The sequence below is a fragment of the Hibiscus syriacus genome, unplaced genomic scaffold (assembly GCF_006381635.1).
Source record: "Hibiscus syriacus cultivar Baekdansim isolate YM2019G1 unplaced genomic scaffold, ASM638163v2 tig00112230_pilon, whole genome shotgun sequence".
Classification (NCBI taxonomy): domain Eukaryota; kingdom Viridiplantae; phylum Streptophyta; class Magnoliopsida; order Malvales; family Malvaceae; genus Hibiscus; species Hibiscus syriacus.
This window is the reverse complement of record NW_024063275.1, coordinates 185,944-203,034: the sequence shown is the minus strand read 5'-3', so window position 1 is coordinate 203,034 and position 17,091 is coordinate 185,944. Positions and strand designations below refer to the sequence as shown.

General features: G+C 31.6%; 1 protein-coding gene and 1 pseudogene across 1 annotated transcript; one reads left to right on the top strand and one right to left on the bottom strand.

The window, feature by feature from the left end:
• Positions 1-1,819: 1,819 nt before the first annotated feature.
• LOC120176159 overlaps positions 1,820-17,091 on the bottom strand; it is a 33,846-nt pseudogene continuing 18,574 nt past the window's right edge.
• LOC120176160 (bidirectional sugar transporter SWEET4-like) lies at positions 9,385-11,582 on the top strand. The gene is given in 7 exon segments (XM_039182650.1): positions 9,385-9,427; positions 9,863-9,899; positions 10,211-10,427; positions 10,513-10,628; positions 10,630-10,672; positions 11,217-11,336; positions 11,433-11,582. Coding segments are annotated over 7 exon segments (726 nt in total).

The following is a 17,091-nucleotide window of genomic DNA, read 5'->3' as shown; positions in this document are numbered from 1 at the left end:
GGTTTCTTTGTATCCGAGGGATTATTGGAAGTTGAATTAAGGTTCGAGAGGAGTCGAAAGGAGTTAAATGGTCGATCGGTATGGCAAGGAAATTAAGGTAATACATCACTACATGTTTCATGCTTTATGAAACATGTTAGTATTGATTCCTGCATGGATAATTATAATTGGTCATATGCATGTAGTGATTATTTCCTAAACTCAATATGAATACTATAAAATATCAGTAACCAGATAAGACTTATATGGCTCACTTAAGAAAGTAGGAAATCAATCGAAAATAATAATAATACTAAGCTCTGTGATTTAATAATGAATAAATTGACTTCAAGATCCGTATATTTTGATTAATTTCTTTTAAGTTTAAATACCGGGAATATTTGGTAATACGTTACCTAAAATAGCCCTAAGGGGTAAAATTACAAAAATGCCCTTATATTGGAAAAGGACCAAGACTTCCCCTAGTAGTGAAATTAATCTCCAGTGAGCAAGTGAGCAAAGTAATCTGAACTTTAATGAAACTGAAACACTTTCAAGCCTAAGATACTCGAAGTAATGTCATTGACAGAATTGAATGAAATTGCGATAATACCCTTAAAGAGTAAAAAGAAATATGTATGACTGTGATAATGGGAACGACCTGAGAGCTCATATCTTGATTCAGTTGAATCTTGGAATCATCAATTTAAATTCCGGATCTATATTGGATTTATAGAAATGTCCTAAAGTATAAAATGACCAAAATGCCCTAAAGTGTAAATGACCTTAGTAACCTCAATGACTTAGGACTAAGTGAGTGACTTGGATAAGTCTGGAAACACTGATGAGCTTATATGATGCATTATCCTCATGGGTTGTGAACCACGAATCAAGTATATTGACATTTTCCTGATAGTGTTGTAACATGGGAATGAGTTATAGAGTATTGGAATATCTATTCGTCTCCTTAAGATATATTCAGCGATGATTCTAAAGGTGATCTATGGACAAGAATTGTTGGTATACAAGAGTGAATACCATGGAAGTGCAACAAATTGATCGATCAACATGCATTAGTTCTGGGAGTTGTTCAGCTCGAGTTATTTCGATAATCCGATAGATCGACACAGATTGTAAATTTCCTGAATCTTTGTTTCTCCCATATCAGCTCAAATCACTCCAGTCATATCTGAAAACACAAGTAACTCAGATGCAAGGATACTGAATACCCCATTTGGTTCATTGGACTTAAAATCTTGATAATTCAATATAAAATCCTGAATACCCCAGATTGTTTGAGTAATGGAATCACCCTCTGTAAATATGAATCTAGAAGTTATTCAATATAAAGGTTCCTGAACACCTTCCTGATGCACCTGGATCATAGTGGGATTCTAAAGTATCAACTCTAAATGTTTTATTAGATATATTAGTAATCAATCACTTTCAATAGGACCTTGTTCCTGTAATCCGATCAAATTACATTAGTTTCATGTTTTCCATTGCTGATAAACTACCAAGTACCTCTGAAAAATACTTGGATCCTCTAGTGTGCTCCACATGTACTACATGACGATTTTATATATTTTGAATTAAGTTTTAAAGAAATTATTGATTTACTAGTTTATGAACCATGATAACATGGTATGTGTTCTCCGATTATGGGTTTCATCAAAAAATTTGAATTGTTCATGATTTATGGAATCATGGAATTTACTGGTTTATGAACTATGGTTTCCTGTTTTCACGGGTTATACTCGAACTATTTTATTGGGATATTATCTATGTAGACTAGAGTATGGAGGTACAGCTTTAATCAAGCTAGTAAATCCTTACGGACCTAAGTTGATCCTTGGGTAGGCTCTGAGGCCCCAAGGCACTCCCTTGGGTTAATCATGGGAATATATGGTGTACATGTGGAGATCAGTTATACAGTTTATTTTATTATCACGGTTATGACATATGACTGGATCACGATCCAGATATTACGATTTACGGTTAAAACTGATTTCTATTGGATTTTTTTATATGGATAGGATTCTGGAGTATGGAGGTACAACCTTGATCCAGCTGGTAAATCCTTACGGACCTAAGGATACCCTTGGGTAGGCCTATAGGCCCTAAGGTATACCCTTATATTAGCTTTCTTTACTGTGTTCTTAGGGTAAGCCCTTATGGATGTAGTTTTGGGGAACTGCATAAAGGTATTCAGTTGGAGGGTTCTACTATGGTTTTGAAAATATGTTGTAAACAATTACTGTTTTAAATAGATTTATATCTTTTTACTGGTTTTGGTTGGAACACACTAGACATCCTATTCGATCTCCTGTAAACTTGATACTATGAATGTTTCCTATGAACTGATATCTTCATGGCTGCTACTCGATGAACTACCAGTGGAACCCCAACTTATTCCGAAAACATGTATACGTTTGATTCAATAAGGAAATTTCATTGTTCTACAATTATTTACATGTCTTATAGTATCAACTGGTAGTATTGTATTACTGAGCTTCCCAAAGCTCACTCTGTTACTCACCATTTCAGGTTAAAAGAATCGTACTAGTGCGGCTATCGACGTCAGAAGGGGAGTTCCACTGGCGTTGCTTGTGAAGTACGATGTAGGTGATTAGGGGGCATATAGGTTGTAATTTGTTTTACATGTGAGTCTAAAATTTGTTTTACTTCTAAATACTGTAAATTTTACTTTTGTATTTATAAATCATTTTATGATTTTACATGTTTTAATAAAAATTTTAAATTTTCTGAGATTTTACAATTTGTCGCTCCGGTGGCTCTAATGTGACACTCGGATCAGATCAGGCCACCCATATCTGTCTGAGGGGGTTACAGTGTCGATATTATTCATGTAGTATCGATATTGTAAGAACAGCATCGGTATTAAGTACCTAGAAAAATTGTTTTGTGGTTAAATTCTAGTTTAATGGACTTTGAATTATTTTTGAAAACTTTGAACAAATTCAATCAAGTCCAAAAACATTTTACCTTAATTTATTATATCAAAAATATTATAAAACATGGTTCAATAATGTCTTTTTTTATTTATATGAAATGAGTTTTTTGACAAGTACACAGAGAGCATTTGAAGGAAAATGTAATAAAAAGAAAATAGGTTCCCTATTTATCATAGATATAGACACCTTTAACTTGGCACTCCGTAGAATAACTTGAGCGTAGCTTCTGTCGAGAGGACCTCGAAGGTAGTGACAATGCATGAAGGGTGTGAAATTCCTTCCAAATCATCAAGTCCCCCATGAATTTGGATGTCATAATTGAATCTTATACACATTCAATTTCCACATTATGTCTTTATTTATAATTTCATATTGACTCAATTCCATATGATCTTGCTACGACCTCAGTTCGAAACATCTTTCATGATTCTGATATATCTTTGTTCTTCTTCTTATAATTGTCTCCTTGGAATAGTAACTCATACTTTATAAGCTCATGTGTGACTGAAATAAACTGTCATGCTCCATACTATTGTAAAGCTAAAAGATGAGTACAACTAACTCCTTCCCACAGTCTGAGTAACATCACTATATCAAAATCCTCATATCGATAAAGGATGTCACTATGTGTCAGTCATGGAAACCTCTATATAATTTCCTTGTCCTAAAGGTACTTGAACATCATTATCCATCTTTCTTTCAGGGTATTCTCTCAACATTTTTGTGTGAGAATATCTTTCAAAGATTAATATTTCATACTAAATCAATGATAAAATATCCCATCGATCTTCTAGAAATGACTACGGTCCAGACCTCTAATAATTATACGCGTCCTATGAAACGACCTCTTCATACCCTTCGATAATAGCTTAATAATCGAAACATTTCGACCAAAATTGCCAGAGTATGATTCACCTTTCTAGGTGGTTGTTCGAACATTTCTAACACTGCAACTTCGATATACTCCAAAGTCTTTAGGAAAATGACCAGGCCATAGATCCCTAATACAAAGACATCTATCATCCTCCAATCATTGGGATGGTCTAACATCAATTTTTAGATATGAGTCCATGCAATTCTCTCTCATTTGCCTTTGTGTTTGACCTGATCGGTTATCCACTTTTTATCTACCCCTGTTATCATTGCTAATTTATTCTTGAAAGGTTAATTTTTTATGAACTTAAAAAAGATCTAATCCATCTAAATTCCCTCATAGTGCAACAGGGTCGTGTAATCCTCTATTGTGGGCACCATATCCTCGTTGTTTAAGGTGAAGTATTTATATCCCAGGTTCCAAGATTAAACCAAAGCTTGGATTAAAGCATCATTCACTTTGACAAAGAGGAGGTGTGCAATGTCACCATAGCATTGATAGAACTTTTGCTTCTTTTTGTACTTCTAGTTGTCTCACACGTTTTGTAGCTCCTATACATCGTTTTGCTTAATACTAATTGAAGCATAATCAACAAACTCTGATATGTAACCATCTAAAAATTGTCACAATTTTCTTTTTGAGTCTTCTCTAACCATTATCGTACATCTATATTCTATGTTTCTTGCATCATAACCTTTTTTCTCCACTGTTGAAAGTTGTTTCAAGTTGGCAAACACCTCACGGATCAACACCTCTATGTTATGATGCAAATGATGAAAAAATAGAGAAAAATAAAAAAAAACAAATTAGTAAGGTAAAAAATAATTAAAATCAAGATAACAATTCCTACCCACATGTTTTTGTTCCTACCCGAACATGATTTCTATCTCGCATGCTTTCTCACAGAAATATAAACTCTAATCGCGTACATTTTTAGTTTGCATGCCTCAAGTGATAAATAAAAGTTAAGGTAAAAAGAATCGAGTATCCTAGGGTTTTAACATGTCTTTGGGGGTGGGTTCTAATCTCACAACAACATAGTTTGGTTCTATAAAAGGACCCGAGTTATCCTTTTTTGTACCCCCTTGGGATTTATCAAACTCTTGGTCTTAAACCTATCACAGGCTTATATGGAATGAGTGAAACTAGAGAGGATATATTCCCTTATATCTGACATAAAGAATAAATTTTCATGAAGACATAAGGTATATGAACCTTGAAGGCTACTTGCTTAGCTTGACACAGAAAATGAATTCTCATGAAGGCGTCACTTTCACCCCCACTTAATAGGGACGGAGCTCGGGTATAAAGCTTATGAAATGTACTATTTTTCTATTTTTAAAAAAAAATGAAAGCATTAGAAAACCGTAAGTCCAACCATTTATTATAAGTAAAAATATTTAAAGGTGAGTGAAATGGATCAAAAATATAAATTGAGGCCTAAACTTTCAACTTTCGTCTAAAAAGACACATGGTAATCGATTATGGCTTGAATCTCTTTAAGTCCCTAGAGGAGCCACCAAGTTATCGCGACGGTTCTTCGGGTGGTCCCGGGTACGTATCTAGATTTGATTTGTATAATGGAGTCTCTATTGATCTTTTTTGAGTTAGGTAGATTGGATATCTAATACTTATCCATTTATCGAATCTACGTCTTACCAAAGAATTATTAAATTCATGAATCAATTACAAACGAGGAATGATGATCACCCTTTATTACCCTTTCGATACCAACACGATTATCGGTTGTCTTAATTGTGAAAATTAAAATTTAAGTAAAAATTTAAAAGATAGATCTGATTTACTTACCATCAAAGAAATTTCAGGATTAAAGAACTTCTTTAAAAGAAATGGTATTTTAACCTAAAGAAAATAAAAAGATGCTACAAAACAACTAAAAATAGATCAAAGCACAAATTTAAATAAATAATAAGTAATTAAGGATTAAAAAGGCATATATGTATCGATTTTATTTATGAGAATTAAATTATAGATGAACTGAAATTCATGAGTTGAATTACAAATAATACGAATTAATCCAAAGAGCAGACTAAAATGAATTAAATGGAAAACATGGTTGGTTGATAAAGTTTCACCAAACTCAAAAATGGTGGAGGTATAAAACCTAGCTTTTCCATTTTGTTTCATTTTTAACTCTCACCCAAAAAAAACAAAAACTCCCTCAAAAACTCCATACTCCTCTCTTATACCAAACCCAAAAATTAACCATGAACCTCGACGATTATCATTTCGATCGTCGCTCCGGCCACCACCCATGGTGGTCGAAGACCCCTAAAATTACCCAAAAGCTCCCTCTTAACCCCAAAATCCCAAAAATAATGTCTAAATATCCTATGAACAATCCCAACGGCATAAATATACCATGCAATTTTTTACCTTCTCAAAGGCTTCTCTTTAGTTTCTCGACGACCATCTACTTTCCACTACAATGAATGCAAAGATAAGTAGTCTCTCCTCTTTTCTCTTTTGATTTTTTTGGGTGAGTTTTTGGTGCTTTGAATGCTTAGAAAACTTATCCTTTTCTCTGGTTTTTGAAAGAAGTTTTATAGCTTGAGGGGAAGCTCTTTTCTTTAAACTAGTGGTTCATGCGATCTCAAAACTAACGAGATTTGAATAAAAATAGATACTTTTTTTCATTTTGATTCGTTGCGCATTTGCATGATTTTCGTTGATTTGGATTGTTGATAAGGGATTATTTTCCTTTTTGTTATGGATTTGATTGTGTTACCTTTTAGGTGATTTGATTATGTTGCTTATTCCGATTTAGTTTATTTCTTTCATATTTTTGGAATGTTTCCCAAAATTCTTCTTGCCAGAATCCTTTGAAAATTATCTGGGAATAGCTTTTGTTTGGCGCGTGGTCTTCACGCGACGTTTATCGATCGGTCAATGGTGTTCGTTGTTTTCAGATATGATATGGATTGTTAAATCAAATGGCCAAATCCAACGGTCCTTTATAGGTTGTGCAAGTGACATAAATTGCTAGAGTTTTCAAACCCTAGTTTTCTTGCCATCTGAACTGTTGATTTTTCTTTTGCATTCGACGAATCTGGTAAATGCGACGCTGAACCTTGATACAAAAAAACCTAGCTTTTGGTGATGGAATAGGCCTTCACTGATGGGTTCCAATTGTACTTGCTCGTTGGGTTAGGCAAGCTTGTTCCATTAGGCTTCAACTATTGGACCCTCAACCAGACTTGTATGTTGGATCAAGCATGCTTGCTTGGTTGGGTTTTGTACTTGGACCTTAGCTGGATTGGATTGGACCTTGGACCTACATATAAAAACAATAGTATCAATAATAATATACTAATGATATGTAATATATATTATGTATATAATAAAACAATTTATATGTATATACGTTATATCTGTAATATATATAAATATATAAACTAAAAATATAATATTCTATATAGTATATAGTATACTATATATAAATAGTATAATATATATAATGCATAATATAATATTATATACTAAAAAAATACTATACTTAATATATATATATATACTATATAATATATAATATAAATATTATCTAATATATATAATACGAATATTATATAATGTATATAATATATAATATATATAAATAACATATAATATAAAAATTATATATATATATATATAATATTGATACTAAAAAATTGAAAGGATCCCCGAATAAAATTAGGTGATTACACTTAGAATATAAATCCGAATCAAATAACATTATGTTTTGAATATTCATGAAATATGAAATGAATATTAAGGGAGATTCATATTAAAATTATTCATCGTAAAGCGAGCCGATGATATATTAGATTTTTTTGAAATCCAAACTGAAAAGAAAATGGTTAGGTTTGGTGGGAGCCCAATAATCCTGTCAAATATCTCATCTTCATTTACGGTACGCGACACTCTCATCGCTACCAGGCTACAACTACAACCATCTACATACGGTCAAACTTTGGGGTAATGCATGCCTGCCTTTAACTCCTACTTTAACAATTATCATTCAACCATAATAATGTTCACATACTTGAAATTTTCATCTATTAGTTCCTCACAGTCTCTACCTTTTTTAAAATGATACAAGAATTTTTCTATAACCATATATATTTGATTCATTAAATGATTAATATAGATCAAATATTTAAGATTTATGACGAAGATAATATTTTTTAATTTATTTTATTTATGATACAAAAATATTAACTTTAAATATTATTTAAAAACCTAATATTTATTTATGGTAAACAATTAATAATTAGTAAATTATATAGGTATCAGTTTACTATGCGAAAACTATAGTGTAAAGTGGCGTGTATGACACTTGACACGATCAATTACATATTATCATCACAACAATGAAAGAATCAACATAGGATGCAAAAGAGAAAATTAACTATTTTCTTTTGATAAATTTTAAATATAAATCTTAGTTTTGGTTAGAGTGGAGGGGAAGGATTCTATTAGAATAAAGTGCTTCTAATAGATCTAAAATTATGACTTAAGAGAATATGGGAGAATAAAGATAAACAATTTAATCAATCAACCAAATATGCTTACTCAAAAACTAACCAAAATCATCATATATTACAGTCAACCAAAGCATAAGTGGTCTACATTTTTTCTATTAACTGTGATATATTAATTATAATCTTGATTATGCATTAAAACAAGGTTTATTAGTTCAAGTTAAGATAAAATCAAGGATTTAAATAGTAGTTCATTTTAAGAATAACTACCGTTATATAGAGAAAAAGATATCATTTGAAATTGTTATTGAACGATCGAATGTTTGTAATGTTGTCTTAACACCCTTTATTGCAGCAATTACGATAAACACAATATAATTGAAAATACAACCGCAATCACAATTTAAATCCATGGATAAAACCATTAAGAACAGTAAAAAAACTGTTGGGAAGTTCTTCAAGTTAGTACTAATGGGTTTTGTATGACTCTCGGATCAAGTTAAGATCAATAAAGAATAAACTACAATGTATTTGCATGATAAAATATCCTTATTCCAATATATACCCAACATAGATACTTTAACAAAAATCATAAAACATGCACTATTAACTTCAAAATCTTTTGTCCCTCATTGAGAAAGTAAAATTTAACTCAAATTGCATTGTAGCGCCATCATCCATTCAGCACAGAATAAAATGCTTGTACCTGCAGCCATGACCTGCTAAGATTTGACAAGTTTAATCTCATGATTGAGTTTTCACCACGTAGTCCTTAGTAGGCAACTTGATCACTTTCATCAACTCCAACGACCTGACGTGGAAGCATTTAGCTGGCTGCTTTTTCTATATCCACTGTGAACTCACCCGCATCTGCTCATTACATAATCTCCAATTTAGTTTGTATCATTATAAGTTGGTACCCATAAAAGATGAAGGCTACATAATTTCTCTATAAGGAAAGATAATTGAGTGCGTTTAGGGTTTTATATATCACATGCAAACTCAATAGCTTCTTCCGACACTTGCCTTGGACTCTTCATTTTTTATCTTCTTTTCCAAGTAAAGCTTCAAGATGGTTAGTAAAGAAATTGCAAGAACAATTGCAGGGATCATTGGTAAGTTATTTGAAGTTTTACACTCTTATCTTATTTATTTTTTAGTTTAGTAAATATGTTCCATACAAGTATGCAAAATCAGCCAACTACCAAAGTAGGAAAAATCTCAAAATAATGGCCGTCAAAGTTTATTTTCTCAATTAGGGATTTTTCTATATTGTATCGGAGAAGACGATCAGACAACATGACGTATTCTGCATACATAAAAATTAAAAGATATCATGTCGTCCAACCGTCTTCCTAAAAGACACCATATCATTTGATCATCTTCTCCAATTAAGAAAAATAAAAAATCCATTGCAGTACACGAATTTTTTTTCAATGCCTTATTGAGCCGTTTTGTTTATACAAGTATGCTAGTTTTGTTTTTCTTAAATTTCTTTTGTATATTTGAAAGATCAATATTTCATGTAACATCTTTATTTTGTTTTGCAGGAAATGTCATCTCATTCTTTCTATTTGCATCACCAATGTAAAATCTCTTTCTACTTCAATGCTTTTTATATTTCTGGTTTTTGTATGTTTGTATTTGTGTCTCAAATGTGCCTTAAAAATTTAAAACTCTTGATCTTTCCCTACATTACTCTTCATTTTCATTAAAATTCGAATTTTCTTTAATTAATAATTTATTTTATGATTGTAATTACCTTAAAATTTTATTTGTGTTGATCTCGTGTAAAAATTTTGTATAGTAAATATATATGTGTCTAATCTAAAAAATATTTATGGATTCATCATAGTGTATATAATGAATTCTCTTTTGTCATGTTTTTTTTTTGTCAGACCAACATTTGTGAACATATATAAGAGAAAAACATTGGAGCAATTCAAACCGGATCCGTACATAGCAACAGCAATGAACTGCATGCTGTGGATATTGTATGGTATGCCAATGGTTCATCCAGGCAGCACACTTGTGGTGACCATCAACAGCATTGGACTCGGGATGGAGCTCATTTATCTCACCATTTTCTTCCTTTATTCCACCAACAAACCCCGAGTACTCTACCCCCCCCAACATTCTCTTCATTTCTCCATGTACTCTCTACAAATATTTTATTTATTTATTTATTTTGAATTTGCAGTTGAAGGTTATTGGATGTCTTGGCATTGAGATATTATTTTTGGGCGTTGTAGCGGCATGCACATTGAAATTGCGCAAAACTCATGCCCAAAGATCGGCCATTGTTGGCATTCTCTGTCATATTTGGAGTTGTAATGTATATTTCTCCTCTTACCATTATGGTATGTCATATCTTTTCCTTTTCCCTGTATTTTCCTTTAATTAACAGTTAATTACACCACACATCCTCAAATTATGACCTTTATTCTAAATTAGTCCTTAGACTTTCAAAGATTTCAATTTAATCCTCAAACTATGACTCTCATTCTAAATCGATCCTCAAACTTTTGAATGTTCCAAATTTATCTCTAGACTATGACCCACGTTCTAAATCGGTCCCCAAACTTTTGAACCTTCCAATAACATCTCGTAAAACCATTTAAAAGTGAGGGAGAGAAATTAGAAAATTTAAAAGTTTGGGAGTCAATATAAAATGAAGATCGTAGCTTGTGGATGAATTTGGAATGCATGAAAGTTTGGGATCAATTTAAAATAAAAGTCATAATTTGAAGATGAAATTAAAATATTAAAAAATGTGAAGATTAATTTAGAATAAAGATTATAATTTGAAGATGTGTAATACAGTTAACTCTTTAGTAATGGGACAGTAAAGGTCTGAAATTTACCCTATTTAAAGTTAATATATATATATATTGAACTTTACAGAGGAAAGTGATCAAAACAAAGAGTGTCAAATATATTCCATTTTATCTCTCATTGGCCAACTTTCTTAATGGAGTTATTTGGGTCATGTATGCCCTCTTTCGCCTGGATCTCTACATCTTGGTAAGCTAAAATAACAAAAGAAATTAATTAATTAATGGATTTTTTATATATATTCTTACTAAATAAGTTATTTGTGTGTGTGGGTTGATGATGTAGATTGCAAATGGATTGGGAGCACTATCTGGAGCAATACAGTTGATTCTGTATGCTTGCTACTTCAAGTCTACCCCGAAAGACGATGATGAAAACGACGACGTCAAGCCATCCGAGGTTGAACTCTCTGGCAACAATGGATCAACAGTTTGATCATTCAAATATAATGTAATATATATATATATCAAAAGTAATAAACTCTGTAATATTTTTCTAGTAAATTGATTTTAATGTATGTGTTGTGAAGATTTCCGTAGTGTTTTTAAGGGTTATTGTGCTTTGGAAAATAAATAAAAACATAAATGACAACAAAATTAAAATATATAAATTCCAATCAAAATTCATATCATAATCAAACTCTCCATCTTTCTTATACTAAAGTAATTTTATCAAATTAAAAATATTTTAATTATTGATAAAGTTATATGTTTTGATTAAAATACTTAATGAATTATATGTATTTATATCAACATCGAAATGATTTTTAATTACTCTAATGATCATGCAAATGTTAAGAAACGAATTTAAAACATAAACATGCTCTAGAACTCACTAATTAGCCCTATGGTTTAAACCTCATTAAAACCATCTTCAAGCTCATACCTTTCAATATGGGGAATATGCATCCTACCTTGAAGAGGGTGAGATTATACATCTAAGATGCTAAAATGAGGGCTTTAAAATTAGGGGAGAAAGAGGAAGATGAAGCAAATAAGGAGAAAATATGACCCCCCCTCATAATCTCCTACAATGACATCATAATTTCTTCATCAATTCAGCTGTTAAATTTTTTTAATGGATTAATTACCCTTTTAGTCCGTCAATCTTAAAGTTTTCATAAAAAACTTTTTGTTATGCCCAATTGGGCCTAATTCTTACCCCAACTAGCCTCAATGATCCAATTAAGATCTTATACCGATCCAAGGCTATCTCAGATCAACTCTCATATATTGACTCAAAAATTTTACTGTTACATTCATTGTTCCTATCACGATTGTTAGTTCGTCCATACTCTTACTGGTAACGTCCACTTTATTTCGATGATTCATCCATGTATTGGTTGGTAACATTCATTATATTGGCTCTGTATTTTTTTCTGTGTTTTGTTGTTAGATATTTCGGGGAATTTTGTCTTGGAAGCTTAGTTGATGGTTGGGGTTATGTTGATTTCTAGTTAAATCTAAATTGTTATATTGATTTTTTTTGTATTTATTTATGTGTTTATTATAGTTTATTTTTTAGATTTTACTGAGCTTTATAATTCATTCTTCTTCTTTTTTTTGTCTCTCTTCTAAATCACTCACTCAGACTCTGTTCGTCACTCGAAATAATATAATCTCAATTTTCTTGTCTTATAGTAAAGACATTTTTATATTATTTATTATATTTTTAATATGAGATATTTTGTTAGTATTTTCAAAAAAATTATTATTTTTATCATTTTATGGTCATACTCTTTTTTTTAATAATTTCTAACTAATAGAAGAGAAAGGGGAATTTTGCTCTCACTGGATATTGACCCCAGTTTTTTTTTTAGAAATCGTTGACAGTCATATTTATTTTTTACTTTTAGGATTTTGATACTATGAATTTATCATTATTATTACTTTGACATTTTACACATGTTTTTCATTACACTAATGCATACGTGAATTTGACGTATATTTTGTTTATTGCTTAATAAATAACCAAATATCTAAACTTTCATTCCTATAAATTTTGTAAAATAATTATAAATTATATTAATAATAAATATAATCACCAAAATTCGATCATAATATTTAGATCAAATACAAACGGTTACATCCACAACAACACTATACTCCTAATGTACCTGAATTTTATCACGAATCATTTAAATGTTTAATTGGTATTTGATTCGTCACCGTTGGGTCCTCCAAAGTGGTGGCTTTCGGCGTTGGACTTTTGGCCTACTTTAGTTTTCGTTCAAAGCCTCAACTTGTAAAACAATAAATTGAGTTGAAGTTGACTTTTCCCCCCTGTGAATACAAGATGATTTCTGAAAAATTCTAAGTCATTTAACAATAAATATTTATATCTTTATATATACGGTATTTGAACCTAGAATCTCAAGTACCTTTAGAAACCTGCTTGCAATGATTTTTGTAATTTTTTTGGGGTGAGGTTGAACTGGGCCTCATAAATTTGAATATACTATAAAAATACAATACAATTCAGAAACATAAGAAAAAAAATCACTATCTTGTGTTAAAAACTTTAATGTGTTATGTTTATATTTACACAGACGGAATAAAATACAAAACAGCAGCAAAATGGGGTAAATAAAAAGTAGTAAAACGAGAGCTCAAACACTAATCAATAACTACCAAGAAGAGATGTCAAAATGGCCAAAACACCAATAATAATGATGATATTTAGAAAATAGTTGGTTGGTAGAGGCTTATCTGGACTTCCCCCAAATGATTCATATTCTGCTCAAATCTTTTGCTTCATAGAATCTGACAGCTCTCTCTGCAATTCAAGTTTCAAAATATTCATTCAATTGATTTGTTACAAGCCAGGCTCCTCAAAATAAAAATCATGGAAAACAAACAAAGATGAACAGTTTGCACCATGAGTGCTTAAATGAATTTTAGAAGTCATTAGCTATAAGGAAATTAGTTGTGGTTCTTGTATTGGGGAGTGAGTGTTGAACATAAATAAAGTATCTGATATGGGTATTGAAAAACAATACTAATTTTTTTTATGCTACTTTTATATCATATTCAAATATGTATTAAACATGGGTATAAGATATAATTATTTCAAAGAAACTACCCAGATAAGGTATTTGATGTTACAACCTTTCCTGTTGAGTAATCGGCAGCTACAAACTTCTCTGGTGCAGCTTGAATGGGACTATCATCTAACACAATACCCTGATCACCATATGTAGCAAATCAATATTAAAGTACTTAAAAAATGCAATATTCACCATTATTATTTCTCAAATCAATGGATTTGTTAGTTGACTGTTTAGTAATGATTTTGATATTCTTAATATAAATTTGGATATGATAAATCCATGTTTTTATACTTTTCAGCTATATATTAATGGAAAAAGTGGGATAAATGGTAACAAAAGCCTATAACTTTTTACTAATTAAACTTCTCCTATTCATAAAAGTGACATGCAACTATCCAATGCAAACAAACCTCTGGAGGATCAAATTTGGCCCCGAGGTTGCTAAGTTTGGCATGAGCCTCTGTATAATCCTTGAAGAACGCCTCTTAATCTTCAGCGTATTTCTCAGCATATACCTACAAATAGAGTAATGTTTAAGCCAGAACTGCAATTATGTTTTCTTGTTGGCTTAAATTGAACTCTTGGTATATATTTACCTTGAAAGAAGGATCTTTAAAAAGAACAACATCAGTTGGCAATACAAGCAGATCTTCGTCCATTTTCGCTTTAATGTCCTGTATGGATAAAAGAGAGTCTTACGCTTTTGCATGCCTTCTTACTCAATAAGAGATTGATTTCATGTTCAAACCTTGAAGTATGAATTGTCAAACTTCAACCATTGCACTGTCCAAGACTGTCCTCCTGGTGCTCCTGGCCCATCTTTCTGTTATTCAAGAGGGAAACCCAGTTTAAATCCTTAATTGTTGGAAATGGTATGCCTATAACTGCTAGAACCACCGGAATTTGTGTTCCACATGAAGTAACATATCATTCTAGACATTAACATATAATACAACTGGAAACTGTTTCAAAAGAAAATACAACTGGAAACCTCAGCAATAACGTACAATTTTGCTTCCTAAAACTGAAGAAAACATGAATAAAATCACTTTAACAGTAAATTGTATTTAGGAAGCAAAAGAATTTGCACAAATAATAATAAAAATAAAATAGTAGAGTTTAAATCTAACACTCAATCATAATTAACATAAGCCTTCATCACTGAGATAATGTGGTATTATTTAATAAAAAAAATATGCTTTACGTAAAGTGCTTTCCAAATGTGCGGATGATCTAGTGATTTAATTTTTTTATAAATTTTAAATTTAATCCTAATCTTATTCCTACCTCAGGGGAGAAAAGGGGAACTCTATAAGAAGGATGAGTGTTCTTAATGGGTTTAGAACTCATGACTTAAGAGAATATGAGGGAACAAAAATGAGTAGCTTGGCCAATCGACCATATGTACTTGGTATAGTGCTTTTTTTTTCTTTCTAGATTATGGATTTGGGTATCAATTTCATTTTTTCTCCTGAAAAATAATACTTTATTATTCGTCAATGAATATACCATACTACTCAGGGCCTTGTTAAAAAATCTCTCTAACCCTAAATTGAGGAAAAAGAGTGCACCTGAGCAGTGTACTAAGACAACCACCTACAAGTTCAATAGACAACCAAAAGCAACCTAAATACACCCTACAATCAAAAAGTAAACAGAACCAGCAAAGCACTAAAACCAGAAGAAAAAAAACAGAAAAGCATCAACCATAAACCAGAAAACATTTAGCCCGGGGAATATCATGAAGCCAATTTTGCCAACTGATCTGCTGCTGAATTACGACCCGTTGGAATATGTTTGACAACAAATTTTTCCTTATAAACAAACTCAGCCATCGACTGAAGCATCTTCTCCCATTTAATAAATGATCAGATAAATAAGCCCAGAAAACAACCAAGATAGCTTAAGAGGTACTTAGATTCTTATATTGGTCACACTAAACTAAAAGGAATGGGTTGGTGTTTTCTTCTCGTACTTTCAATTCCTGTGAAATATTAACCTCATGTATTAGTCACTGATCACATCTATTGACAAGTTTAGCATCAAGAACATCTAGAGGTTGACAGACTAGGTAAGCAATTCTTAGTTAAAGCTCATATTTGAGAAAATACTTGGAGGTCTGATATTTATAGTGTTTGTAGACACACATTTTTGTCCGACCCTTTTTATATATATTTATATTATATTATATAATATATATATATATATTATATTTATATATAGTATATAGTATATTTATATATTATATATTATATATTATATATATATATATATTATATTTATATTTATATATTATTTATTATATATTACTATTATTATATATTATTTTATTATACATATATATTTATCATTTTTTTTGTTTTTATGTTTAGGTCCAATGAAGAGTCTATTCGGGTCCAAGGAAGCCCAACCGAGCCATGCCACCTTGACCTACCAAAGCATGCCTGATTTGGAGGAAAATGGACCTGAACTAGCCCAGCAGATTAGAGTTTCGGGAACCCTAGCGTCGCATAGTGGATAACAATCGAAAAGTCACCAATGGCCTAAATCGCGCCGGTCGAGATTCTTGGCGTTCGAATCAGGGAATCCCGGTACTACACCATCCCGAGTTTTCAGCAACAACATATGCTATCTCGATTAAATCGATAAATGGGGGTAAACGAGCCCTGAAGCAAATGGAAAACAAACACGAATGGGGGTTATAAATGCTTCACTGGGGAGGCTGAAAAGCAGAGGAGAACAATCGAAAACAACCAAGCAACAAAAGCAAGGAAAGCGAGGCAACCCAAACATCACACAAAAAAAAACAAAGCATATTTGAACATCCATCGCAAAGACAAAATTCAAGGAGAGAAGAGATTCGGATGCACGAAGGGAAGCACAACCGCGAGGAGC